This window comes from Theropithecus gelada, chromosome 15, assembly GCF_003255815.1.
Source record: "Theropithecus gelada isolate Dixy chromosome 15, Tgel_1.0, whole genome shotgun sequence".
Lineage (NCBI taxonomy): Eukaryota > Metazoa > Chordata > Mammalia > Primates > Cercopithecidae > Theropithecus > Theropithecus gelada.
In genome coordinates this window covers 9,895,666-9,920,451 of record NC_037683.1, presented here as the reverse complement: position 1 = coordinate 9,920,451, position 24,786 = coordinate 9,895,666, and the positions used below count along the sequence as shown (strand labels likewise).

The following is a 24,786-nucleotide window of genomic DNA, read 5'->3' as shown; positions in this document are numbered from 1 at the left end:
TGACTTAATAGAACTACAGTAGGCAACGCACTTCACACAAGACTGGCCCATGGTGGCCACCAGTAAGTGTAACTCTTAGAATAAATATTGTAATAATTACTTTTTTTTTTTTTTTTTTTTAAGACGGACTCTTGCTCTGTTGCCCAGGCTGGAGTGTAGTGGTGCAGTCTTGGCTTACTGCTACTTCTACTTCCTGGGTTCAAGCGATTCTTCTGCCTCAGTCTCCCAAGCAGCTGGAATTACAGGTGCACACCACCAAGCCCAGCTAATTTTTGTGTTTTTAGTAGAGACGGGGTTTTACCAAATAGACCAGGCTGGTCTCAAACTCCTGACCTCAAGTGATCTGCCCGCCTTGGCCCCCCAGAGTGCTGGGATTACAGGCGTGAGCCACTGCGCCCAGCCGAGCTCAGGAGTTCAAGACCAGCCTGGGCAATATGGTGAAACCCTATCTCTATGAAAAATGTAAAAATTAGCTGGGTGTGGTGGTGCGTGCCTGTGGTCCCAGCTACTTAGGAGGGTGAGGTGGGAGAATTGACTGAACCTGGGAGTTGGAAGTTGCTGTGAGCCGAGATCACACCACTGCATTCCAGCCTGGGCAACAGAACGAGACCCCATCTCAAAAAAGAAAAAAAAGAAAGGACAGTCCTGATGAAAATCCTGACTGCATTTGCACAAAACAGTAGAGTTAGTCTATTCCTTCCTGCCTTAAATCCTAGTGCTCACTTCTCTTCCTTACTAATAAATGTCCTTTGTGGCGTTTTTTTCTCAGAATAGGGCACTTTCATCTGCATTAGAAACCTATTCAGGCAGATATCCTTTCTCCTCAATGATTTTCTTTTTTAAAATTAAAATATATATATATATATATATATGTACGTTTGGAGACAGAGTTTCACTCTTGTTGCCCAGGCTGGAGTGCAATGGCATGCAATTGGCTCACTGCAACCTCCACCTCCCAGGTTCAAATGATTCTCCTGCCTCAGCCTCCTGCGTAGCTGGTATTACAGGCATGTGCCACCATGCCTGGCTAATTTTTCTATTTTTAGTAGAGATGGGCTTTCGCCATCTTGACCAGGCTGGTCTCAAACTCCTGACCTCAGGTGATCCACTCGCCTCAGCCTCCCAAAGTGCTGGGATTACAGGTGTGAGCCACCACACCTGGCCTTTAGTTGTATTTTTAAATTTTAATCTTTTATTTATTTATTTTGAGAGCACATTATGAAATGGCTAATTTTTGTATTTTTGGTTTTGCTGTGTTGCCAATGCTGGTCTCAACCTCCTGGGCCCAAGTGATTCACCTGTCTCGGTCTCCCACAGTGCTGGGATTACTGGTATGAGCCGTCGTGCCTGACCCAGTGATTTTCTTTCGTTTATTTGTTTATTTTTTTTGAGACAGAGTCTCGCTCTGTCACCCAGGCTGGAGTGCAGTGGCGCCGTTACGGCTCTCTGCAACCTCAACCTCAACCTCCCTGGGCTCATGTGATCCTCCTACCTCAGCCTCCTGAGTAGCTGGGATTACAGGCACATGCCACCATGCTGGCCTAATTTTTGTATTTTTTGTAGAGATGGGGTCTTTCCATGTTGCCTAGGCTGGTCTCAAACTTCTGGGCTCAAGGGATCCTCCCGCCTCCCGGGTTCACGCCATTCTCCTGCCTCAGCCTCCTGAGTAGCTGGGTCTACGGGTGCCCGCCACCATGCCTGGCTAATTTTTTAAATTTTTAGTAGAGACGGGGTTTCACTGTGTTAGCCAGGATGGTCTCAATCTCCTGACCTCGTGATCTGCCCGCCTCAGCCTCCCAAAGTGCTGGGATGATAGGCATGAGCCACCGCGCCCGGCCCTTATGATTTATTTAATAACATTTTCGGCCGGGCGCGGTGGCTCACGCCTGTCATCCCAGCACTTTGGGAGGCCGAGACGGGAGGATCACGAGGTCAGGAGATCAAGACCATCCTGGCTAACAAGGTGAAACCCCGTCTCTACTAAAAATACAAAAAAAAAAAATAGCCGGGCGTAGTGACGGGCGCCTGTAGTCCCAGCTACTTGGGAGACTGAGGCCCGAGAATGGCGTGAACCCGGGAGGCGGAGCTTGCAGTGAGCCGAGATCATGCCACTGCACTCCAGCCTGGGCGACTGAGCAAGACTCTGTCTCAAAAAAAGAAGAAGAAGAAAAAAAAATAACATTTTCTTTTCTCTGGCTTAGTTTGGTGTAAAGATACAGAATATAATGCATAGAACATACAAAATATGTGTTAATCGACTATGTTCTCAGTAAGACTTCTGGTCAACAATAGGTTATTAGTAGTTAATAACCTACTAATAACTCCCTCTACTCTTTTTTTTTTTTTTGAGACGGAGTCTCGCTGTGTCGCCCAGGCTGGAGTGCAGTGGCGCGATCTCGGCTCACTGCAAGCTCCGCCTCCCGGGTTCACGCCATTCTCCCGCCTCAGCCTCCGAGTAGCTGGGACTACAGGCGCCCGCCACCACGCCCGGCTAGTTTTTTGTATTTTTAGTAGAGACGGGGTTTCACCATGTTAGCCAGGATGGTCTCGATCTCCTGACCTCGTGATCCACCCGCCTCGGCCTCCCAAAGTGCTGGGATTACAGGCTTGAGCCACCGCGCCCGGCCCTCCCTCTACTCTTAAAGGGGTCAAAATTATATGTGGGCCAGGCGCGGTGGCTCACACCTCTAATCCCAGCGCTTTGGGAGGCAGAGTCAGGAGGATTGCTTGAACCCATAAGTTCGAAATCAGCCTGGGCAATGTGGCAAAACCCTGTATCTACCAAAAATATACAGAAGTTAGCCAGGTATGGTGATGTATGCCTGTAGTCCTAGCTACTAGGGGGGCAGAGATGGGAGGATCACTTGAACTCAGGAGGTTGTGGCTGTGGTTAGATGTGATTGTGCCACTGCACTGCGGGTTGGGTGACAGAACGAGACTCTGTCTCAAAAAAAAAAAAAAAAAGGTTTTTATGTAGATTTGCAACATGTGGGCATAGGGGGAGTAAGTTACCCTAAGTCCACAATTTTCTTTCTTTCTTTTTTTTTTTTTTTGAGACAGAATCTCGTGCTGTTGCCCAGGCTAGAGTGCAACGGTGCGATCTCAGCTCACTGCTCGCTGCAACCTCTGCCTGCCAAGTTCAAGCGATTCTCCTGCCTCAGCCTCCTGAATAGCTGGGATTATAGGCGTGTGCCACCATGCCCAGCTAATTTTTGTATTTTTAGTAGAGACGGGGTTTCAACGTGTTGGTCAGGCTGGTCTCGAACTCCTGACCTTGTGATCCGCCCACCTCGGCCTCCCAAAGTGCTGGGATTACAGGCGTGAGCCACCGTGCCCAGCAACCTAAGTCCATAATTTTTTTTTTTTTTTTTTTTTTATTTTTTGAGACGGAGTCTCGCTCTGTCCCCCAGGCTGGAGTGCAGTGGCGCGATCTCGGCTCACTGCAAGCTCCGCCTCCCGGGTTCACGCCATTCTCCTGCCTCAGCCTCCCGAGTAGCTGGGACTACAGGCGCCCACAACCGCGCCCGGCTAATTTTTTGTATTTTTAGTAGAGACGGGGTTTCACCGTGGTCTCGATCTCCTGACCTTGTGATCCGCCCGCCTCGGCCTCCCAAAGTGCTGGGATTACAGGCGTGAGCCACCGCGCCCGGCCTAAGTCCATAATTTTTAAGGGTCATGTGTACTTTATGGAACCTGGTATATCCAATATGTGATCATTTCAGCATGTAATCAACAGAAAAGATTCCTGGGACGGTCTGTGCTTTTTGGTACCGTGTTTGAAATGTGTTGTGCGTTTACATTCTGGGACTGTCCAGGTTTCCAGTGCTCAGCTGCCACACGTGGCTGTTGGCTCCTCCATCGAGCAGTGATGATCTGGAGCCTGTGTGCTTAGCTGCTGGGTCCTAGAGCTCCTCCTCTTTCCCCAGGGACCTGGGGGTGAGGGAAGGGGCCGTTTTCATTGGGAGCTTTGAGGGTCTGGGTTGAGGGTCCTTGTTTTTACGGCAGCCAGAGTCACAGCGGAAGGAGTTTGCAGAGAAGCTGGAGTCCCTGTTGCACCGCGCCTACCACCTGCAGGAGGAGTTCGGCTCCACCTTCCCCGCGGACAGCATGCTGCTAGACCTTGGTGAGCTGGGCCCAGCGCAGGCGGCGTGGGCGTGGAGGGTGGCAGGGATGGAGGTGAGGAGAAGGTGCGAGAACCGGGTCGTGGTTCTCTCAGTGCATCCGATGAATTAGAATCCCCAGGGCTCTCCGACCTCACGTGATCCAGCACCTTATGGCACAGATGGGGAAACTGAGGTGTTCCCTTCTCCATGGCAGGCTGGAGCAGAGCTGAGGTGAGGCCCCGGGAGTCCCCAGCAAGTGCACCTGGCTCCATGCCCTTGGGTGCGGCCTTGGGGTTCGTGTGGCAGCATCTCCCTGATGGCTGTCCCAGGCTGTCTGCTTTGAGTCCTTTCCCGTGGCTCAAACTGGGTGGGTGGATAGGGTGACTCACGGGAGGTTCACTCTGAGCAGGCCAACGGCCAAGGACAGAAGTTCCGTTGTTGGGTGCGTTGAGGTGAAATGATGTGACATGCTGAGGGGGAGCCCAGTTGTTCTGCCAAACAGCCACTGTCCTCTTCAGACCCCTGCGGTGAATGACACCTTGGCCCCTCCCTGTGCACTCAGCCCTGTGGGCCCCTCAGACTCCTGAGGGTCTGGCTCCCCGGCTCTGCCAGTGGGGACACAGAACCGGAGTGGGTCGGCTGAGCCACGCTCCCTGCCCTGGCTTCTCCCCACGTGCTCTGGGCGTGGCTTCTCTGTTGGAGGAATCTGCCTCCTGTGGCCTCGATACGTGGCAGAAAGGGCTGCGGGACCTTTAGGGTGGCCCGCTGCAGGTCTGTGGCCTTTGCTTACTTGCTTGACAATCCTTTCCTGAGCACCCTTGGAGGTCCACACCCCTCAGCTCTTGGGCGAGCAGGGAGGGGAACTCCAGGTTAGTGGCTGTGGACTCTCTTGAGCCCTTGGTATCAATGGCTGAGTTTCAGCTTGTCAGAGGAGAGAGGCGGTTTCCCCGGGGCCACACAGTACAAGGTCCTCCCCCTGCAGAGCTTGGGGGCCTTCGGGTCTCAGGTCCAGCTGTGCAACCTGTGAGCTTGGCAGAGCTGCTCACCAGCCGAGGGCTCACACCTGAGGCTGATGACCTCCGAGGATGTCGTGGGTATTGAAGGAGGCCACTCACTAAGGCGAGGAGTCCAGTGTCCTCATGCAGAAGCGCTTTGCCACTGAGCGTGGGAATCACAGGCCCTGGATGATGCCTCCCCTGGGCCTGATGGGGGGCTTTGTGTACCGGGATTCCAGCCGAGCACTGTGCTGGGAGTCTCAGCCTGCTCTCTCTTGCTGCTCTTCCCAGAGAGGACCCTCATGCTGCCCCTGACCGAGGGCTCGCTGCGGCTGCGGGCAGACGATGAGGACAGCCTGACCTCAGAAGATTCCTTCTTCTCTGCCACCGAGGTGACTGGGGGTCGGGACCAAGCCTGGGGTGGGATGAAGGCTGGGCCTCCTCTGCAGGCCCACGGGGCCAGCACTGGGTCATGGGAAACTGGAGGCATTTTCTCCGACAGGAGCAGAATTTGGACGCCCTCACGGGCCTCCTCGAAGCTGTTGGGGATGGGGGGTGCTGAGAAGTCAGGGGCCGTTGTCCTGTGGGTGAGAGCAGGGGTTCTGCCCCGAAGGGCTCCAGCCCGTGCTGGCCTCTCACTTCTCCAGACCGCTGTGCCCATTGATTGGCCTCAGTCTCCTGCCATGGGCACATGGATCAGGCACTGTGTCCTTCCCTGGGACCAGAGGACGTGCACTTGTGTCCTTTAGATGGCCTTTTTGGGAAGGACCCCTGGAGATGGGGATGCTGAGGGCCAGAGCTGGGCTCGAACTGGGGCCTCCTGGCCAGTGTTTCCTCTGACATCCCCTCAGGGAGGTTAGCAGTGGGCAGGCACCTGGGGTGGCCGCTGTGGCCAACCAGCGGGCAGGTGCGCTCACGCTGTGGTGTGCTGCTCACACGGGCTCCCCGGTCTCTTCCTCTGTACCCTCCCCCAGCTCTTTGAGTCCCTGCAGACCAGAGATTACCCGATCCCACTCTCCAGACCCGCTGCTGCCTACGAGGAGGCCCTGCAGCTGGTGAAGGAGGGGAAAGTGCTGTGCCGGACCCTCAGGTGAGCGGGTGTGGAGGGAGGGAGGGAGCAGGAGGTGGTGGGTGATCCCGGCCCTTGCGTGGCCCTTGCGGGAGGCGGAGAAGCCAGCGGTGCTTGGCGAGGACTCAGCCTGAGTGAGTCCAGGCTGCCTGAGCGCCATGGTGAGCTGGTGACAGCTCCTCCGCCAGCTGCAGAGGGCCTGGATGGACCCATACTGGCAGGTCTGGTACCAATAATGACAGTAACAAATGAACGTAATTAATAAAGAACAATAGTTACTACCTTTTCTAAATTCTAAGAGGGTGTTTGCTTCTACAGCACATACGCTAAAAAAAATTGGAATGATACAGAGATTAGCGTGGTCCCAGCATAAGGATAACACGCAGATTTACCGAGCATTCCATATAAAAACAAAAGGAAATTCTCGGGGTTACAGCCACAGCCACACAGGGGGCACTGGCTCTAAGTGCAGCGTCTGGACCCAGCCCCCCCGTAGGAGAGGTCAGGAACCCAGGCTGTGGGGACAGACAGGCCCGGACTCCCTCCAAATTCTGCCACCCTGAACAAGTCGCTTAACTTCTCTTAGCCTCAGTTTCCTTGTCTGTGGTTATATTTAGGCCTCTTCACCATCTTATATTAACTTTTTAATTAACTTTTTTGTATGATAAGAAACTGAGAACTTGATTTTTTTTTTTTTTCAGTAGAGATGGGGTTTCACTGTGTTGGCCAGACTGGTCTCAAACTCCTGACCTCAAGTGATCTACCTGCCTCAGCCTCCCAAAGTGCTGGGACTGCAGGCGTGAGCCTCCATGCCCGGCCTGAGAACTTGGCTCTTTGGTCATGGCTTGCAGATTTCAGTATGTATGTTTAAAAGTTAATCTGAAGCTGGGCAGGGTGGCTCATCCTTATAATCCCAGTACTTTGGGAGGTCGAGGCAGGCAGATCACCTGAGGTCAAGAGTTTGAGACCAACCTGGCCAATATGGTGTAAACCCCATCTCTACTAAAAATATAAAAATTAGCTGGGCGTGGTGGCACATACCTGTAGTCCCAGCTACTCAGGAGGCTGAGACAGGAGGATCGCTTGAACCCAGGAGGGAGAGGTTGTAGTGAGTGGAGATCATGCCACTGCACTCTAGCCTGGGCAACAGAGCAAGACTCCATCTCAAAAAAAAAAAAAAAAAAAAAAACTGAGCTGGGCACTGTGGCTCATGCCTATAATCCCAGCACTTTGGGAGGCAGAAGCAGGCAGATCACTTGAGGTCAGGAGGTCAAGACCAACCTGGTTAACATGGTGAAACCCCATCTCTACTAAAAATAGAAAAATTAGCCGGGAATGGTGGTGCGTGGCTGTAATCCCAGCTACTCGGGAGGCTGAGGCAGGAGAATTGCTTGAACCTGGGAGGCAGAGGTTGCAGTGAGCTGAGATTGTACCATTGCATTCCAGCCTGAGCGACAGAACGAGACTCTGTCTAAAAAAAAAAAAAAAAGTTCACGGGGCACGGTGGCTCACACCTATAATCCCAGCACTTTGGGAGGCCATGGTGGGCGGATCACAAGTTCAGGAGATTGAGACCCCGACTCTACTAAAAATACAAAAAAATTAGCCAGGCGTGGTGGCGGGCACCTGTAGTCCCAGCTAGTTGGGAGGCTGAATCAGGAGAATGGCGTCAACCCGGAGGCAGAGCTTGCAGTGAGCTGAGATTGCGCCACTGCACTCCAGCCTGGGCGACAGAGCGAGACTCCATCTCAAAAAAAAAAAAAAAGTTCACCGACCAGAAATGAATCAGACACTGGCTGAAGTGAATCTGGGTGATCCACCACATCTGCCGTCAGGAGGCAGTTTGGCCATTTTGGTTCTTTGCCAGTGAAATGTGGGGCTGGTTGTGGCCTAAGGAGGCCTTGGTCATCTCTGTACCCAGTGCCTTAGAGGCTGATACGTCCTCAGAGATCATCCAGGCAGCCCTCTCCTTTGGCCTGGGAAGACCAAGGCCTCGAGGGAGGCAGGCACCAGCCAGAGGCCACACTGCTGGGCTGAGGCAGGGCCAGGGCTGGAGCCAGAGCCTCCCACCTCCCCACCCAGGTGCCACCTGACCCCCCGGGGCATCGCTGGGCAGGGACCAGGTTGTGTGACGCCGTCTGTCCTCCCCTCAGGACGGAGCTGCTGGGCTGCTACAGCGACCAGGACTTTCTGGCCAAGCTGCACTGTGTGCGCCAGGCCTTTGAGGTGGGTGTGGCCTGGGGCTTCCTCGGGGTTGGGAGGCAAGGGGTGGTCAGGCTGGCCATGGCTCTGTGGCATGTACGTGGCCTCCTGGTCCCTGGCCAGGCCTGCTCCCACACTGGGCTCCTCTGTGGCAGGTGGGCCACCTACCCGGCCTCTTCTGTGGCCCTCTCCGTGGGCTTTGAGGGATCGCCATGCCTGGCAGCTCACTCCCCTCCCTTCCTCCTTCCCTAGGGGCTTCTGGAAGACAAGAGTAACCAGCTTTTCTTCGGGAAAGTGGGCCGACAGATGGTGACAGGCCTGATGACCAAGGCTGAGAAGGTAGCAGGGAGTGGGGTAGGGGGGCAAATTATAAAATGCAAACCACAGAGGGTCCCCCTGAGCCCCATCTGCCAGAACCCCTGTGCACAGGCTGCTATGTGTCCCTCCTACTCCGTTCTGTAGACTCTCCAACCAGTGATGTCGTTATTCCGTTTCTAAGTCTTTGCGCCCTACTTACCATCCCGCAGTTTACTCTGGAGTGTAGCGGCGCGTGGTGTCCGTCTCCATGCCAGCACTGGGAGGGGTGTTCCCCGACTGTGGAGTGTCCCATGGCGTGGAGAGCGCCACACGAAGCCTCCATTCCCTGATGGATGGACACCTGGGCTGTCTGATGTTCACCATCACAGACATCACTACTACAGTCTTCCTTATACAGCTCTCTCATGAGGTTTTCTGTGTGGCAAAGCCCTGGATATGACATTTCTGGGTCCTGGACATTTAGAAGCCCGGCAGATATTGCTAGTTTGCCCTCCACAAGGCCTTCACAACTTACATCGCTGCCAGCAAATAAGGCTGTTTCCTTGCATCTCTAATTAATGATGAGGTTGCAGAATTGTTTTGATGATTGGTTACTCGTCTTTTTTGTTTTCCTTAATGGGTTTGAGCAAAGTTTTATGAACAGGTCGGACAGATGATTCTGAAACACACATCTAACCTCACTAGCCAGCTACCTACAACCCTCGCTCGTGCCTGCTGCCCTTGGGCTGAAGGCCAAGCTCTGTTTGGTGGTTTGCTGCCCTGTGAGCTTCGTCCTGTCCAGCTGAAGGGCCTGCTTCTAGTGCACCAGACTTGCTGCCTGATCTGGGCTTTGCATATGCTGGTCTCTGCCCCAGGAACACTGTTGCTCAATCTTGTTTTTTTTTTTTTTTTTTTTTTTTGAGGCAGGGTTTCACTCCTGCCACCCAAGCTGGAGTGCAATGGCACGATCTCGTCTCACTGCAACCTCCACCTCCCAGGCTCAAGTGATCCTCCTACCTCAACCTCCTTAGTAGCTGGGGTTACAGGCATGCGTCACTGCGCCTGGCTAATTTTTGTATTTTTCGTAGAGACAGGGTTTTGCTATGTTGCCCAGGCTGATCTCAAACTCCTGACCTCAGGTGATGCACCCTCCTTGGCCTCCCAAAGTGCTGGGATTACAGATGTGAGCCACCACACCTGTCCTCAATCTTTTTTGTTTTTTTTTTTTTTAATTTTATTGTGAAATACACATAGTAGAGAGTGTAAAAAGTATAGGATTTGGCCAGGCATGATGGCTCACGCTTGTAATCCCAGCACCTGAGAGCCTGAGATGGGAGGATTGCTTGAGGCCAGGAGTTCAAGGCTGCAGTGAGCCAATGATTGCACCACTGCTCTCCAGCCTGGTCAACAGAGTGAGACCCTGTCTCAAAAAAACAAAAACAAACAAAAACACCCAAAAAGTGTAAGATTTTTTTTTTGAGACAGAGACTTTCTGTGTTGTCCAGGCTGGAGTGCAGTGGCACGATCTTGACTCACTGCAACCTCTGCCTCCCAGGTTCAAGTGATTCTCCTGCCTTAGTCTCCCTCCCAAGTAACTGGGATTACAGGCGTGCACCACCACACCCAGCTAATTTTTGTATTTTCAGTAGAGACAGGGTTTCACCATGTTTGCCAGGCTGGTCTCGAACTCCTGACCTCAGGTCATCCACCAGCCTCAGGCCTCCTAAAGTGCTGGAATTACAGGTGTGAGCCACCAGGCCCGGCCTATGTATAGGATTTAATGAAAGACAAACCCTGTATAATCAGCACCCAGGTTAAGAAGTAGGACATATACCAGTACCTGGAAGCCCCCCACCCCACTTTTTCCTCTGTCCCCCTCCCTTCCCCCTTCCTTGGTCACTTGTTATCTGAGTACCCCCAGCCTTCTCTGTCCCCAGGAGGTCATCACCTGACTCATCGTCTGATGCCCGAGAGAACCCCTGGGCTCACCGTGGCGGTGTGGCCTCACTGCCCTGCCTCCTGTTCATGGGCTGCCTTGTCCTTCCTCCCCCATTACTCAGTTAGCTCCATGAGGGCCAGGGCCAGAACTCTCCTGGCACAGGTGTGTGCCCCATCCAGGGCCTGGCACAGGGCAGGTACTGCATCAGCATTCCTCGGATATTCTCCTGGCAGCGGCTGTTTACCTGGCCGTGAGCTCAGTGTGTACTCAGTGGTTCTTCACTACGGGGAGTTCATTCGAGCCTCACTGCAATTTCTGTTTGGCGGATGAGGACACTGAGCCCAGGAAGGGAAGGGGGCTTGTCCAGGGTACCGAGTATGTGAAGGGTAGACTGGATTTGAAGCCAGGTGGCCCGGACCCAGCCTGAGCCCTTAACTTGGTCAGTGGGCCTCCCCAGGAAGCAGGGTGAGTGAACAAGTGAAGGAGGGCTAAGGGGGTGCCAGGGCCCCACCTTCTGGGGAGCTCCCTTTGCAACCTTCCCAGTATGGAACTTTGGTTTTATTAAGAAATGAAAGCCGTTTAGCAGCACCTGAGTGCCACAGCCTGCACTGTGCCCTGGGACTGGAGCAGTAACTGTGGTGGCTCTATTAGGACTGGGGCCAGGCCCTGGCCTGGGAAGATGCCAGCCCTGTGGGAGGCACCAAGGAACTGGGGTTGTAGCATCAGGCCACTCGCTCAACTTGGTGTCAGTTGGGGCGACCACAAAACCTCATCGCGTATCAGTGTCCTCCTGTGGAAATGGGTGTGTCCTGGGGACCTTATGCGATGACATAGGGCATGCTCAAGTGTCAAGGACCAGTCCATATCTTCATCATTGTCACCGTTTACCGATGAGAAAACAGACTCAGGGTGGTTAAGGGACGGCCTAGGATCATCCTGGCAAAATCTCTTTAAAATGTAAATACTTTTTAAAACATCTGGGGCCATGTGCAGTGGCTCTGCCTATAATCTCAGCATTTTGGGAGGCCAAGGTGGGTGGATCACCTGAGGTCCAGACCAGCCTGGCCAACATGGAGAAACCCCGTCTCTACTAAAAATACAAAAATTAGCTGGGTGTGATGGCAGGCACCTGTAATCCTAGCTACTTGGGAGACTGAGGCAGGAGAATCACTGGAACCTGGAAGGCGGAGGCCGCAGTGAGCTGAGATCGCGCCACTGCCCTCCAGCCAGGGCGACAAAGACTTAAAGAAAAAAAAAGGCCAGGTGCAGTGTGGCTCATGCCTGTAATCCCAGCACTTTGGACAGGCCGAGGCGGGCAGATCATGATGTCAGGAGATCAAGACCATCCTGGCTAACACGGTGAGACCCCGTCTCTACTAAAAATACAAAAAAAGTAGGCAGGCGTGGTGGCGGGCATCTGTAGTCTCAGCTTCTCGGGAGGCTGAGGCAGGAGAATGGTGTGAACCCAGGAGGTGGAGCTTGCAGTGAGCTGAGATCGCACTCCTGCATTCCAGCCTGGGCGACAGAGCGAGACTCCGTCTCAAAAAAAAAAAAAAGGGTCACGAGTTAATCCATGCTGAGAACCAACCCTGACACTTAAGTGTTTTTCTACATCTGTAAATGCAGACCTACATCTGAAAAGAGCATCCCAAACCCCAGCTAACCCTCAGGGTCCTAGAGAGTGAAGGATGCATCATGTGTGCCGAGAGCCTCCGTGCTGTGCAAGGTGCTTTAAACACTGTTGAAGGCTTTGGTGCTGGACTGACTGCATCACACACGAGCTCAGCAACTGCCCTAGAAGAGTCTCATCAGGGTGGGGCTGTAGCTTCTCCCCTTTCCCCGTTGAGGTCCAAGGTCACGGAGATTTGAACCTTCAGCTGCCTGACTCTAATCCTCCCATTCTGTGTCCCTCCAAAGTGAGATCACACTGTCACACTAGGCACTCGTGGAAGGCAGCAGGCGCTCAGCAGAAGAGCTGGCTTGAGACCTGACTGCGTGCCCTGGTTCTCTGGAGAAGCACGCTGTGCTAAGTAGGAGACACTTCTCTGTTACGTTTTCTCTGTGCCTGCTGCGTGGGGATGGGCCCCAGCCGTGCCTTGGCATGTCCCCCATCCACAGGCCAGCCTGTCCCTGTGGGTCTTGTCCAGTGACCAGGATGGGCCGTGCTTCTCCCCACAGAGCCCCAAAGGCTTCCTGGAGAGCTACGAGGAGATGCTGAGCTATGCCCTACGGCCCGAGACCTGGGCCACAACACGGCTGGAGCTGGAGGGCCGAGGGGTGAGTTGTTTTGTGCTGAACCCCAACATCCTGGGCTCCCCTGCATCTGAGCAGCAAGGGGGTTCCTGGGCCAAGCTCTACCTCAGTTCCAAGCGGCTGAGACGGTTCCATCGCTGCTCACAGCCCCCAGTTCCTGCCCTACCGCAGGCCAACGCGGAGGGAGGAATGGCCTCAGCTACACCCATTGCACAGCAGAGCGGGGAAGACGTGTCCCCCCGACGTGTGCTCATGCTCTAGCCCCCCAGCCTCAGTCTCCCCATCTGGAAAGTGGCCCCGAGGCTCCAGCAGTGCCCCCATGCATGAGCCTCCCGGGGGCACCCTCCGTAGGTGGTATGCATGAGCTTCTTTGACATCGTGCTGGACTTTATCCTCATGGACGCCTTTGAGGACCTGGAGAACCCCCCGGCCTCGGTGCTCGCCGTCCTGCGGAACCGCTGGCTGTCAGACAGCTTCAAGGAGACGGTGGGTCGCTGCCCTGCTCCCAGACCCACGCTTGCTCACATCAGCCCATGTGGTTGCCTGGCTCCATTCCCTCTGTCCCTAGCACTGGCACCAGGGCTGGGCCCTCACCCCCTAGATCCGGGGCTGCCAGGCCTGGGAGACCACAGTCTGCTCTGGAGAAGCCTCCAGGGTGCCCCGTTGCTGCCTGGTGCCCCAGTTTAGAACCAACGTGGTATGCGTTTTTTTCCTATTGAGTGGTTTCACTTCTGTGCTGGTATGAATTCGATTCCATTTTAATGCATCCTGTTAAATCAAGTTAAAAGAGGGGAAAGCAAAACCAAAAAGATAAAAAGGCACAGAATGAGAGACAGCCCAGCACAGGACCCCCAGCAAGGCAAGCAGTGACACTCCAGCAGCCGGGCCGTGCTGCCTGGACCCAGGCTTCTGCGAGGCGGTTTACAGGGGGGAACCATTGCTCCCACAACCACCAAACGATGTGGGAGTGCTGTGTTGTGCTCCTTTGCAGAAGAGGAGACTGAGGCTCAGAGAAGATCCAGCAGTAAGATTAGAGTCGATTCAAGTTTAGGTATGTCTGAGTCTAAAATCAGAGGAGGAAGCAGCAGAGTTTAGACACCCAGCCCCATCTCCCTGCTTGGAGTGGGGTGAGCTGGGTTTAAGCACTTGGTCCTGGGCTGACAGAGGGTGAGGGGCTGTGGGCTAGGCCCATTTTGACAGCCGGGGGACATCCTATCTTTGATGTAGGCCTTGGCCACTGCTTGCTGGTCGGTCCTGAAAGCCAAGAGGAGGCTGCTGATGGTGAGTGACTGGGCAGGCCCAGGGGAGCATGAGCTGGGCTCTGAGGCAGCTTGGTGGGGAGCGGAGCTGGTGCAGGGCAGCCTCGCTGAGCCACTTGGACTTCACTGCTCACGGCCCTGGACCCCTTCTTCCGCCGTTACCTCTCCCTGGGCCAGGAGCTCCCTAGAGGCGCATGTAGACCCACTTGTTCTCCTCCCCAGGCCCAGCACAGAGCAGGCCACTGGGGAGGGGAACGAACACCCTAGGGTGGTGGCCACAGGGCTGGCAGCTGGCCTGGTGCAGGCATCTCGGTGGGGACAGGATACCCAGGAGCAAGCAGAGCACTGTCCCTCCTGCCCTTTCCCCGCCCCAGTCAGGCTGCTGTAATCTCCGCTCCCAGGCTGCGACTGGCTGCGCTATCTGGGCTGTGGTTTGTCGTTCCCCTCTGCGGCCAGGCTCTGCTGCCCAGCTGATATCAGCTGCCGGGGCCACGTGCTCCAGGCACTTCCCTCAGAGCCACCATGGCCCCACCTTGTGCAGTTCTCACAGCGGCCCACGGTTACCTATCTGCACAAGTGAGAATGGGCTTTGAAAGCTCGAGTCACTGCCCAGGGTCATCTAGCAGGAAAGTACATGAGCTGGGGCGACCTCTAAAGCCCAGCCCTTTATGCGACACCTGGGCCTGGTGCCCCAGCCTGGCCCCTCAGCCTTGTGCCCACCCGCAGGTGCCCGATGGCTTCATCTCCCATTTCTACTCCGTATCGGAGCATGTGAGCCCTGTCCTAGCCTTCGGCTTCCTTGGACCCAAACCTCAGCTCGCTGAAGTCTGTGCTTTCTTCAAGGTAAACAGGGAGCAGTTCTTGTTCTTTCCTGACCCCTGCGCTGGGCACAGGCGTCCTGGGAGGTGCCAGGAATGGGGTGAGGGCCTGGGCCTACGCCTGCTCCCAGAGAGAAGGCAGAGCCGGACCCACGTGGGTCCAGAGGAAGCAGCAAGAGGGAGGAACCTGGGGATGGAGAGGACAGGCTGGGGCTCTGGTGGTGGAGAAGGGGACTTGGGGTGACCTGGAGGGCATCATGGTGGGCAGCGGCCTGCGCCAGGCCCGACACCAGCCCTGCTCCCCCAGCACCAGATTGTGCAGTACCTGAGGGACATGTTCGACCTGGACAATGTGCGCTACACATCAGTGCCCGCGCTAGCAGACGACATCCTGCAGCTGTCCCGGCGCCGCAGCGAGATCCTGCTGGGGTACCTGGGGGTGCCCGTGGCCAGCAGCACAGGCCTGAATGGGACGCTACCCCGAGAGAACGGGCCCCTGGGGGAGCTGCCGTAGAGGTGGCACGGGCTGGGAGGCGGCAGAGAGAAGGCTCCTCCTCCCTTCCCTGGGTTGGTATCTGACAGCTGTGGTGGCTAAGGGCCAGTTGCCCCTGACCTTGCCCCACCCCCATCATCTGGGAGTCCCCAAGGCCTAGAGGGGAAATTTCCATGGAGAAGAATGGAACAGTCCCTGGGGGAAGCAGAGGCCAGGACCAGTGGGGCCTCCGGGAGAGAAAGGCAGTGAGAGGGGAGTGTTGTGGAGAATTGGGATAGGCAGAGCTGGGATGCCCCAGGTGGGGGACTCCAAAACCTCCCATTGCCCCAGGGCTGCTGACAAGGGGGCTGGGAGGGTGGAAGTGAAGGATGGGGCACAGAGCCCTGTGGTGAAGGTCACAGTGTCCTGAGCTAGAAGCCACCTGTGGCTGCAAGGTCTCAGCATCCAGGCATCCGGCTGTCCTGTCCTGATGGCCTCCCCACCTCGGCCGCCTTCTCAGAGAGTTTGCAACTCCAGAGGAGGAGAGTGGGGCCACCTTGGTGGGCAGCAGGTCCGGGCCATCCAGAGGTGGGGCAGAGGTGGGCCTCCCACTCCTGTGCTCTCATCTGGGCAGGGACTGGACCCTTGACAAACCCAAGCACCAAACCAGGACACTGTCCTTTGACATTCCCTCGCCCTGCCAAAGATCGACATTTCTCCTCCCACCTCTGTCACCACCAAAGATGGGCGGAGGTGGAGCTGGGCCCTCCTGCCCCGGCCCATCCCCCTTCCATGAGCCCGGACCTCCCTGGGCGGTGCTAGGCTCTGAGCTGGGGGATCTGACCAGGTGTCACTCAGGCCCCTGTCACCCGTGGGCCCGGGGACCACGTTGGGGGAGGTCGAGAGGATGTATGTGGCCGGACCAGCTTCCCCACCCTCATTAGGACAAGAAACTGTCCAGCACTTTGCCTTCAGTTCAACGCACAAACGCTCCTGGGGCCTCACAGGGGCAGAGCCTCCCCTGGGCCTGCAGAGAGACTCCTGTTAGCAGCGATGTTCTCATGCCGCAGGGTCCTGTCGGCCCGGCAGACTCACTTCTCAGTGTCCTCACCTGAGCAGGTGTCTGTGGCCCCAATGCATTCTGCTGGGGCTCTGCCCTTTCCAGGTTGAGAGGCCTGCGGGAGAAACAGACTCCCCTCCTGGGTTTCCACACTCAGGAGTCAGAGGACTGGCTCCTGTGACCAGGGCCCCTCTCCCCTGGAAGGGAAAGGGGTCTGGGGATGGGAGGGTGCACCACAGAGAGGAGATGATGCTGGGTGCGGCCATCTTCTGTGGGCCTCTTCCCAGACACAGATTCCATGGGCACCAACTCGCCTCCCAGGCTGATGCCTGGAGGCAGCGTCCAGGGCAGGAAGGACCCTGTGCTCCCCACCCCTCATCCTGACATCCTGTTCATTTGCACTTACCCTGTGCTGTGAATGTAATGGTGGGCCTTGGCCCTGCCCACTCTGATTTGCATTTTCATTTGTCTTTGTTTACACATCTGTGCACTGCCTGTAAGAGTCGATTGTCACAGCTTCGACTGACTTTGGGATGGTAGAGTGTGTGCACTGACTGTGAGTCGAATAAACAATTGAAACGATTTCCTTCCACTTTGCCATGTTGTTGGTTATGTGCATGAATGTTTGCTTCTTGGGGCAGAGCAGGGCACCTGCTCTTTGGGGTGCCATGGGTGAAGGTTCCAGGACAAAGGTCAGGAGAAGCCTGGTGGGGGCTGTGAACCCAATTGGGGCCACTTGGCTGCCTGACAGGGTCCAGCCATCCCTAGGCAGGGAGCCCTGGTGGTCAGCGGGGAGGGGTGGGGAGTGGCCAGTGCCACGCTCAAGGCCATGGATGCGCGGTGGGCAGCCTAGCTGTGGACCCCACTCAGGCACCGTCTTAGGGAAGTCAATTCTCACTGGCGCTCAGTTTCCACATCTGTAAAATGCAGGCACTGGACCCGGGCCAAGGTGTAGACTCACAGGCTTAAAGGTGGTTACCACCCAAGATGTGAGAGCTGGGGGAGCGGCTGGAACAGTGGGAACAGGTCCAAGCCTGCCGAATCGTTACATGTTTTCATGGGCAGCTGGAAATCACAAGTTTTATTTTAAAGGTTTTTAAAAAAGAAACTTAAAAACAATTTTTCAAATGTACAGAAAAATTGAAAAAAACATATAAAGAACACTCATAAAACCAACACCTCTGGTCATGTAATTAATATTTGCCATGTTTATCTCATGTATTTCTAAAATACTTTAGCCTAAGTTTCAGGCATGTACTTTACTCTTAAACCTTTAAGCAGAGTTTAAAAACAAGGTAGTTGGCCAGGCGTAGTGGCTCACGCGTTTAATCCCAGCACTTTGGGAGGCCGAGGCGGGCGGATCACGAGGTCAGGAGATCGAGACCATCCTGGCTAACACGGTGAAACCCCGTCTCTACTAAAAATACAAAAAAATTAGCCGGGCGTGGCAGTGGGCACCTGTGGTCCCAGCTACTTGGGAGGCTGAGGCATGAGAATGGCGTGAACCCGGGCGGCAGAGCTTGCAGTGAGCCGAGATCGTGCCACTGCACTCCAGCCTGGGCGACAGCGAGACTCTGTCTCAGAAAAAAAAAAAAAAAAGAGGCTAGTCACTTTCTCGTAAGTGGGAGCTGAATGATGAGAACACATGGACACAGTGCAGGGAACACACACTGGGGCCTGTCAGAGGGCAGGGGTGGGGAGAAGGGAGAGCATCAGGAAAAATAGCTAGTGGATGCTGGGCTTAATACCTGGGTGATGGGATTGCTGGGCGCAGTGGCTCATGCCTGTAATCCCAGCACTTTGGGAGGTCAAGGCAGGTGGATCACTTGAGGCCAGGAGTTCAAGATCAGCCTGGCCAACATGGTGAAACCTGTCTCTACTAAAAATACAAAAACTTGGCCAGGTGTGGTGGAGGGTCCCTGTAGTCTCCGCTGCTTGGGAGGCTGAGGGACGAGAAGTGCTTGAACCCGGCGGGCAGAGGTTGCAGTGAGCTGAGATCACGCCACTTCACTCCATTCTGGGTGACAAAGGGAACTCCATCTCAAAAAAAAAAAAAAGAAAACCTAGGTGATGGGATGATCTGTGCAGCAAACCACCATGGCACACATTTACCTATGTAAGAAATCTGCACATCCTGCACATGAATCCCTGAACTTAAAAAACAAAAAACAAGGTCATTCTCCAGAATAACCACAATACCGTGATCACACCTAAAAAAAAAAAAAAAAAAAAAATTATCGGGGCCGGGCGTGGTGACTCATGCCTGCAATCCCAGCACTTTGGGAGGCCGAGGTGGGGGGATCACATGAGGTCAGGAGTTCAAGACCAGCCTGGCCAACATGTTGAAACCTCGTCTCTACTAAAAATACAAAAATTAGCCAGGCATGGTGGTGCAGGCCTGTAATCCCAGCTATTTGGGAGGCTGAGGCAGGGGAATCATCTGAATCATCACTGCGGAGGTTGTAGTGAGCCAAAATCGCACCACTGCACTCCAGCTTGGGCGACAGAGAAAGACTGTCTCAAAAACAAACAACAAAGAAAAAACAATAATTTTCTAATGTCTTTGCTGAAAATAAGAGCTTTTCCCAATCAACTGGGGATAAACTCCATCTCAAAAGAAGGATAAATGCTCGACTCTTACAGATTTTAGAGACATGAGCTGATATATTAGCTACTTCTCATGCTGGCAAATGTTTGTTTTGGTGTTTTTTGTGTTTTTTTTTTTTTTGGAGACACAGTCTCACTCTGTCACCCAGGCTGGAGTGATGGTGTCACTCTATCACCCAGGCTGGAGTACAGTGGTGGTGTGGTGATGTCAGCTCACTGAAGACTTGACCTCACAGGACCAAGTAATCCTCCCGCCTCAGCCTCCCAAGCAGCGCACCACCACTCCTGGCTAAGTTTTGTATTTTTTGTAGAGACGGGGTCTTGCTGTGTTGCCCAGGGTGGCCTCAAACTTCTGAGCTTAAGCAATTCCCCCTCTTGACCTCCCAAAGTAGGAGGCATGAGCCACTGTGCCCAACTTATTTTGGTTTGTTTTAAACAGTTTTAATAAGGTATAATTCATACATCATAGATTCACTTGCTTTAATGTTGTTTTAAATAAATTTACAGAGGTGTGTACCAATTACCTCGGTATGGTTGGAGAACAATTGCCACACCCCCGTGATGCCCACTTGTAGTAAATCCCCCAGTCCCAGGCCAGCATCAAGCTACTCTCTGTATAGATTTGCCTTTTCTGGGCATTTGCTGTAAATGGAATCATCCAATGGGCGGCCTTTATGCTGGGCTTCTTCAGGTGCAAGCATGTTTTGGAGGTTTGTCCATCTGTGGTATGTTTCAGTATTTTATTTCCTTGTTGCTGCACAGTATTCTGCAAATGACCTTTTCCTCTTTTTTTTTTTGAAGAGTCTTGCACTGTCGCCCAGGCTGGAGTGCAGTGGCGTGATGTTGGCTCACTGCAACCTCTGCCTCCTGGGTTCAAGCGATTCTCCTGCCTTAGCCTCCCAAGTAGCTGGGACTACAGGTGCCAGCCACCATGCCCAGCTATTTTTTTTTTTTTTGAGACAGAGTTTCACTCTTTTTGCCCAGGTTGGAGTGCAATGGTGCAATCTTGACTCACCGCAACCTCCGCCTCCCGGGTTCAAGCGATTCTCCTGCTTCAGCCTCCCGAGTAGCTGCGATTACAGGCATGCGCCACCACCCCGGCTAATTTTGTATTTTTAGTAGAGATGGGGTTTCTTCGTGTTGGTCAGGCTGGTCTTGAACTCCTGACCTCATGATCTGCCCACCTCAGCCTCCCAAAGTGCTGGGATTACAGATGTGAGACTCCACGCCTGGCCACCTCTCAGAGGTTTTTACAACCGAAACTGTCACTTCTAGTTTGACATCACAGGGATCCAGGGCCTCCACAGCCTCCACTGAAATGGCAGTTTCCCGAGGGCAGCACCCAGCTGGCTATGTTCACCCTTCATCCCTGATGCCCACACATGGTCTGGCATGACTGAGGAACTCAAATATTTCCTGAAGTCAACAAATGAACCTCCAACCCTGAAGGCAGCATCACCGTGTTTGGGGAAAGAGGCTGTATTAGTCTGTTTTCACGCTGCTGATAAAGACTGGGTAATTTGTAAAGAAAAAGATGTTAATGGATTCATAGTTCCATGTGGCTGGGGAGGCCTCATGATCATGGTGGAAGGCAAAAGGCATGTCCTACATGGCAGCAGGCAAGAGGGAATGAGAGCCAAGCAGAAGGGGGAACCCCTTATAAAACCATCAGATCTCATGAGACTTATTCACTACCACAAGAACAGTATGGGGGGAACCACCTCCATCATTCAGTTACCTCCCACCGGGTCCCTCCCACAGCATGTGGGAATCATGGGAGCTATAACTCAAGACGAGATTTGGGTGGGGACACAGCCAAACCATATCAGAGGCCAAGAGAGGGAGAGAGCCTTGTTTCCTAAGGGCTTGCTGGGACTCTGAGCACAGAGCAGCGTGGCTGGGGTGCGGTGCAGTTAGACTCTGTACCTCTAATCTCAGGGCCACCTTGTCTGTGAACTCCCTGCCAGAGGAAAGGCCAGAGGTAAAAGGCCAGACCCTGCCCTGGGACAGCTCTGGAAAAGCCTGAGTTTCAGGGCTTGTCTGAGAACCTATGGGGCAGTGGGAGGAGGTGGCCAGCAGTTTGCTTCATGAGACGCAGGGGGTTCTGAACCTGGGCCAGGAGGCCATGGCAAACAGTGTGCCACTCCAAGCCTCACCATCCTCAGCTACAAGCTGGGCACACTCAGGGCTGCCCTGCAGGGCTGTTGTGAAGGTAACAAGAAAGACGCAGCACCTCTCAGGATGCAGAGCTGGCGCTGAGAACACCACTGGTCAAACCCTCAGCTCACAGGAAGGACGCAGGCAGCTCGGGCAGCCTCCCCTGGGGCTCCTGGTCATATTCAGGCCTGCACCGCCCAGCCCCTGTCCGACAGCCGGGTCCCACTGTGTCACCACTTCCATCTCCTGTGACCCTGCAAGGGCTCCTAGGCACATCTCCCTCAGAAATGAATCCACAGCTACAAATCCACAGGTACGAATCCATAGCCATGCACAGGTGTTCACAGCAGCACTACTTCTAACACCCCAAACTTAGAAACACTCAAATGTCCATCAAGACTAGAATGGGGGCTGGTCGCAGTGGCTCACATCTGTAATCCCAGCACTTTGGGAGGCTAAGGCAGGAGGACCCTCTGAGGCCATGAGTTCGAGACCAGCCTGGGCAACACAGCGAGACCTTATCTCTATAAAAAATAAAAACAGACTAGAATGGGAAATAAACTGTGGAACGTTCACCCCACGGAATACCGCACAGCAACAAGAGGAAGCAAATTTCCACCAGAGGCTGCAGCGTGGCTAACGCTCACAACCATAATGTGAGTGAAGAAGCCACATACACAAAAAGTGCAGACTGTAGGCTTCCGTTGACAGAAATTCCACAATCCAGGTCAGGCTCCATGGCTCATGCCTGTAATCCCAGCTCTTTCGGAGGCCGAGGCGGGCAGATCATGAGGTCAAGACGATGAGATCAAGATCAAGACCATCCTGGCCAACATGGTGAAACCCCGTCTCTACTAAAACTACAAAAAAATTAGCTAGGCATGGTGGTACACATCTGTAGTCCCAGCTACTTGGGAAGCTGAGGCATGAGATTTGCTTGAACCCGGGAGGCGGAGCTTGCAGTGAGCTGAGATCACGCCACTGCACTGCAGTCTGGGCGACAGAGTGAGACTCTGTCTCAAAAAACAAACAAAACAAAACAAAAACGAAATTACACAATCCAGCCAAACTGAAGGTATGGTGTCGGAAGTTGGAAGTCACCTGGGGTGACTGGAGGGGGAGCCAGGGCTCCTAAGGTCCTGGTTCCTGATGTGGGGGCTGCTTACATGTGTGCTTAGTTTGTGAAACTACATCAAGCTGTATACGTTTGATTTCTGAAATTTTCTGTATGAAATATACACATATACATATATATGTGTATATATAATTGTTTTTTAGACGGTCTTGCTCTGTCACCCAGGCTGGAGTGCAGTGGCATGATCTCGGTTCACTGCAACCTCTGCCTCCCGGGTTCAGGCAATTCTCCTGCTTCAGCCTCCCGAGTAGCTGGGACTACAGGTGCATGCCACCATACCCAGCTAATTTTTGTATTTTTAGTAGAGACGGGGTTTTGCCATGTTAGCCAGGCTGGTCTTAAACCCCTGACCTGAAGTAATCCGCCTGCCTTGGCCTCCCAAAATGCTGGGATTACAGGAGTGAGCCACTGCACCCAGCCGTGTGTGTGTGTGTGTGTATATATATATATTTTTTTGAGACAGAGTTTCGCTCTTGTTGCCCAGGCTGGCGTGATGTCGGCTCACTGCAACCTCCGCCTCCTGGATTCAAGAGATTCTCCTCCCTCAGCCTCCCAAGTAGCTGTGATTACAGGCATGTGCCACCTTGCCCAACTACTTTTTGTATTTTTAGTAGAGATGGGGTTTCACTATGTTGGCCAGGCTGGTCTTGAACTCCTGACCTCAGGTGATCCACCCGTCTCGGCCTCCCAAAGTACTGGGATTACAACCCAGCCATATTTTTGAGACAGGGTCTTACTCTGTTGCCCAGGCTGAAGTGTAGCAGCAGGATCACAGCTCACTGTAGCTTTGACCTCCCCAGCTCATGTAATCCTCCCATCTCAGCCTCCCGAGTAACTGGGACCACAGGCATGCACCACTATGCCTGGCTAATTTTTAAAAATTTGTTTGTAGAGATGAAGTCTTGATGTATTGCCCAGGCTAGCCTTGAACTCCTGAGCTCAAGTGATCCTCCCACCTTAGCCTCTCAAAGTGCTGGGACTACAGGTTTAGTCACTGTGCCTGCCCTGAATGTTCTATTTTAAACAAGAAAACCAAACCGAACCCAACAACAAACCCATCTTTCAGAGCTCCCCTCTGTCCCCACCCACAGTGCCCTCAGAGTTTCCGGCGGCCAGGCCCCTGTGGACCTCCCCCGACCACGTTACTCCTTCTTTCCCTCTTGCCCACTTCATCCAGCCACACTCGGGCCCCAGGGCACCGGCTTACACTGTTCTCTCTGCCAGGAAAACCCTCCCCGGGTAACTCCGTCTCATTTTGTAGTTCCTCATCTTCATCCTCCCTCGGGAGGTTCCCTGCACTGACAGGCTTGCATTTCATGGACTTTGCTCCTGAGGTCTATCTGGGAGCAGCAATGTGGCCCAGATCATGGATGGCTGCCCTGTCCCAGGTAACTATTCTGGGAAGCTTCCGGCCCGCTCCTCACACCTCCTGCTTTTCAGGGGCTAATAATGGCAGTGCCTGAGGAAACCGAGGCCAGCTGACCCCGATGAGCCCAGGCTGGGAGAGCGCACAGCAGGGCTAGGGGCAGTGGGCCTTCTGGGCTCCCTGGTAGGTTGTGAGTCACCATCATCTCTGGCCACACTGGCCAGCTCACCGTCCCCGCTCCACTGGCCTGGCCACTCGCAGACACAGCCACTCTCTCAGTGGGATTTCCTGGGTTATTCTCACCTCACCTCAGGGGCCCTCGTGTCACTTATCAGCACTTGCTCTAGGTCTGGTCTGGACCAGGCTCAGGGTGTACCAGGCCCTGTCCTCATGTTGCCCAGGGCTTCTCCAGTGGTGGCTGTAACCACCTGTATCAGAATTCCCAGAGCACATAAGAACGCAGACACCTAGGCTCCAACCCAGACCTACTGGATCAACCCAGGCCCTACTGTGACCCAGGAATCTGTGTTTTCTACAGGCTGATCTCAGCACTCTGTGAAGTCTGAGAGCTGCTGCTCACTGGGAGGGATAAGGAACCGATTACAGTCCAGTGAGGTCAGGGCTGACACAGGACAGGAAATGCAACCATGAGAGCCCAGTACTGGCCCCTCACTTGGCTGTGGAAACCTGTAAGTCGAGGAGACACCTGAGCCAGATTTGGCAGGGCAAAGTAGGGCAGGAGAGGCGCTACATCCCATGCAGCAAAACAGCACATAGTGGCCAGGGGCGGTGGCTCACACCTGTAATCCCAGCACTTTGGGAGGCTGAGGTGGGCAGATCACATGAGATCAGGAGTTCGGATCACAAGGTCAGGAGATCAAGACCATCCTGGCCAACACGGTGAAACCCGTCTCTACGAAAAATACAAAAATTAGCTGGGCATGCCACTGCACTCCAGCCTGGGTGACAGAGCAAGCCTCCGTCTCAAAAAAAAAAAAAAAAAAAAAAATTAGCTGGGCATGGTGGCTCACGCTTGTAATCCCAGCATTTTGGG

General features: G+C 54.0%; 1 protein-coding gene and 1 non-coding gene across 3 annotated transcripts in view; both read left to right on the top strand.

Moving 5' to 3' along the window:
* Positions 1 to 17,059, top strand: part of MIGA2 (mitoguardin 2) — a 38,290-nt gene extending 21,231 nt beyond the window's left edge. For both annotated transcript variants that reach the window (XM_025359559.1, XM_025359560.1), the window contains exons 7-16: positions 4,006 to 4,123; positions 5,390 to 5,490; positions 6,073 to 6,188; positions 8,321 to 8,393; positions 8,622 to 8,708; positions 12,784 to 12,882; positions 13,210 to 13,344; positions 14,086 to 14,139; positions 14,844 to 14,960; positions 15,243 to 17,059. In XM_025359559.1, the coding sequence (XP_025215344.1) occupies positions 4,006 to 4,123; positions 5,390 to 5,490; positions 6,073 to 6,188; positions 8,321 to 8,393; positions 8,622 to 8,708; positions 12,784 to 12,882; positions 13,210 to 13,344; positions 14,086 to 14,139; positions 14,844 to 14,960; positions 15,243 to 15,449 (1,107 nt within the window). In that variant the 3' untranslated portion in view covers positions 15,450 to 17,059. The remainder of the gene's footprint in view (positions 1 to 4,005; positions 4,124 to 5,389; positions 5,491 to 6,072; positions 6,189 to 8,320; positions 8,394 to 8,621; positions 8,709 to 12,783; positions 12,883 to 13,209; positions 13,345 to 14,085; positions 14,140 to 14,843; positions 14,961 to 15,242) is intronic.
* Positions 6,472 to 6,577, top strand: LOC112608766. Its single transcript, XR_003116057.1, has one exon. It is a non-coding gene; the product is annotated as a U6 spliceosomal RNA (small nuclear RNA).
* Positions 17,060 to 24,786: the final 7,727 nt, after the last annotated feature.